At 53.1% G+C, this 1,764-nt stretch overlaps 1 protein-coding gene across 1 annotated transcript in view; it reads right to left on the bottom strand.

Moving 5' to 3' along the window:
• The window catches only part of CNRIP1 (cannabinoid receptor interacting protein 1), a gene marked incomplete at its 5' end in the record, with an annotated part of 4,975 nt that extends 3,216 nt beyond the window's left edge, over nt 1–1,759 (bottom strand). The window contains 2 exons of the mRNA XM_010088178.1: nt 900–1,044; nt 1,704–1,759. Of these exons, the coding sequence (XP_010086480.1) occupies nt 900–1,044; nt 1,704–1,759 (201 nt within the window). The remainder of the gene's footprint in view (nt 1–899; nt 1,045–1,703) is intronic.
• Between the last annotated feature and the right edge of the window lie 5 nt (nt 1,760–1,764).

Here is a 1,764-nt window from a genome sequence, read left to right as displayed (position 1 = left end):
GCAGGAATCACTCAACTGTAATCAGGAGAGGGAAAAGAAACTAGACAACCAAACCAAAGCCAGAAGAAATAGAATCTCCTTCTGCAACCCAAGCACACCACCCAAAGAGTGCTGTGGAAATCTGCCTACTGTTCTTCCTGTCTTCTGTCAGCTCTGCTGCCTTATGAGGTGGAGCTTTTGTCACCTCACTTTGGAGCCATGGAATAGACCAGTTGTGGCCCTTGGAGCTTCTCTTTAAAGTTGAGGTGAGGAGCCACTTGAATAGGAACTTAGGTTTGCAGATGCAGAGGTAATGTGATAATGGAAGCATATGGGGAAGGAAAGGGAAAAGACAGCCTTTGCAGGGCTGGGGGAGGGTGTGTGTATGTGTATTCTTGCGTATGCTTTCAGCCTCTGGCAGGTCCTGAGGCATCCTGCAGATGACAGGTGGAAGGGGAGCATAGTCACCCCTTGTGCTTGGGGCATGGTCTGCTCCAAAAAACCTGGTACTGCTGGCAGGCAAAAGGGAGGGTCCCTGTGCACCAAGGACTTGGGATTAGATTCCTACCCAGGGACCTTGGTGGGAGTTGCCTGAAATCTGTAATGTGTCCTGCAGTAGAGGTGAGAGGTTCAGCTTACATTTCTTTCTGCTGCAGCTCCCCAAAGGACTTTTTGGGTCTCTAGAAATCTCCCTACTACTTCCTGGCCTTTGCTGCTCTCTTGGCTCCCCCTTTGGGAAGCAGGGCTTGTGCTTTTCCGCTATGCTCTGACCAGCGGTTTTACTGATGCAAACTGAAGAGGAGGGCAGCAGCTATGATCAGGCTTTGTCCTGGAGTATCTTACCTCCAGACCTCTCTCTGGGAGTCATTCCCCTGAAGCCCTCCCTTGTCTTCCCATGCCAGCCTTGGAGAAGCACATACCTGCATGTTGACCTGGATGGGCTGTCTCTCCCCGCTCTTCGTATGGGTCACCCCTTCTGTGTCGTAGATCCCTGTGTAAGAGGCCACCTGTATATCCCTTGATTTCTCTTCCAGTGGGACATTGACACCCCCAATGGCCATTGTGCTGCAAAGAGACAGGATTCAGTCTTTCAGAAGTCCTGCAGGTCCCCTTCCCTTTGAGCCAGCATGTGGGCTGGCAGCCTCTCTGCTGGGGGACGCTTCAGGGATTTTAGCAGACCTGCAGGTGCTGCTGACTCACTGGGTCTTCTGAAAAATATCAGGGCTCTGCAGTCACCGAGGGAAGGTGTCGAAAGGAAAGGCAGGAGGGATCTGATCTCAAGTAGCTAGGGCGAGGTTAGTTCTATCCCTTCTCCAGAGCCAGTTCCCCATCTGCATCCTTCCTGGTCCCAGTCTATGCTTTGCCATGCTGCAGCAAGGGTTGGGCATGGTGCATCCCTGACATGCAGGGCTGGAAGGGGGCCTCATCCCTCTGCCTCCAAGGCAAAAACCGCAGGGTTTAGAAAAGGAGCTGTGCTTAAAAGAGCTCGGGGGGACAGGTGTGGAGGGAGAGGGAAGGAAGCATCTCCCAAATGCCAGCTGGGCAAAGCAGTGGTTAACAGCTGACCAGGGACCTAGAAACAGGGCCACCAAAGTAAAAGGGCAGGGAGAAAAGAAATCACGGAAACCCTGTGCTGTCAGCCTGCCAGGAAAAAATATTAAACCTCTAAAAATAAAGCGGAAGGGAAGAAAGGGCCGGGGGGAGTCACCCCGAGCTGCACTTACGTGGCCTGGACGGTGCCGGGCCGGAGGGACACCTCGATCTTGTACTTGGCCCCGGTCAGCA

Source organism: Pterocles gutturalis, unplaced genomic scaffold (genome assembly GCF_000699245.1).
Source record: "Pterocles gutturalis isolate BGI_N339 unplaced genomic scaffold, ASM69924v1 scaffold3852, whole genome shotgun sequence".
Classification (NCBI taxonomy): domain Eukaryota; kingdom Metazoa; phylum Chordata; class Aves; order Pterocliformes; family Pteroclidae; genus Pterocles; species Pterocles gutturalis.
The sequence above is the reverse complement of the archived record's forward strand: the minus strand, read 5'-3'. Positions and strand labels throughout refer to the sequence as shown.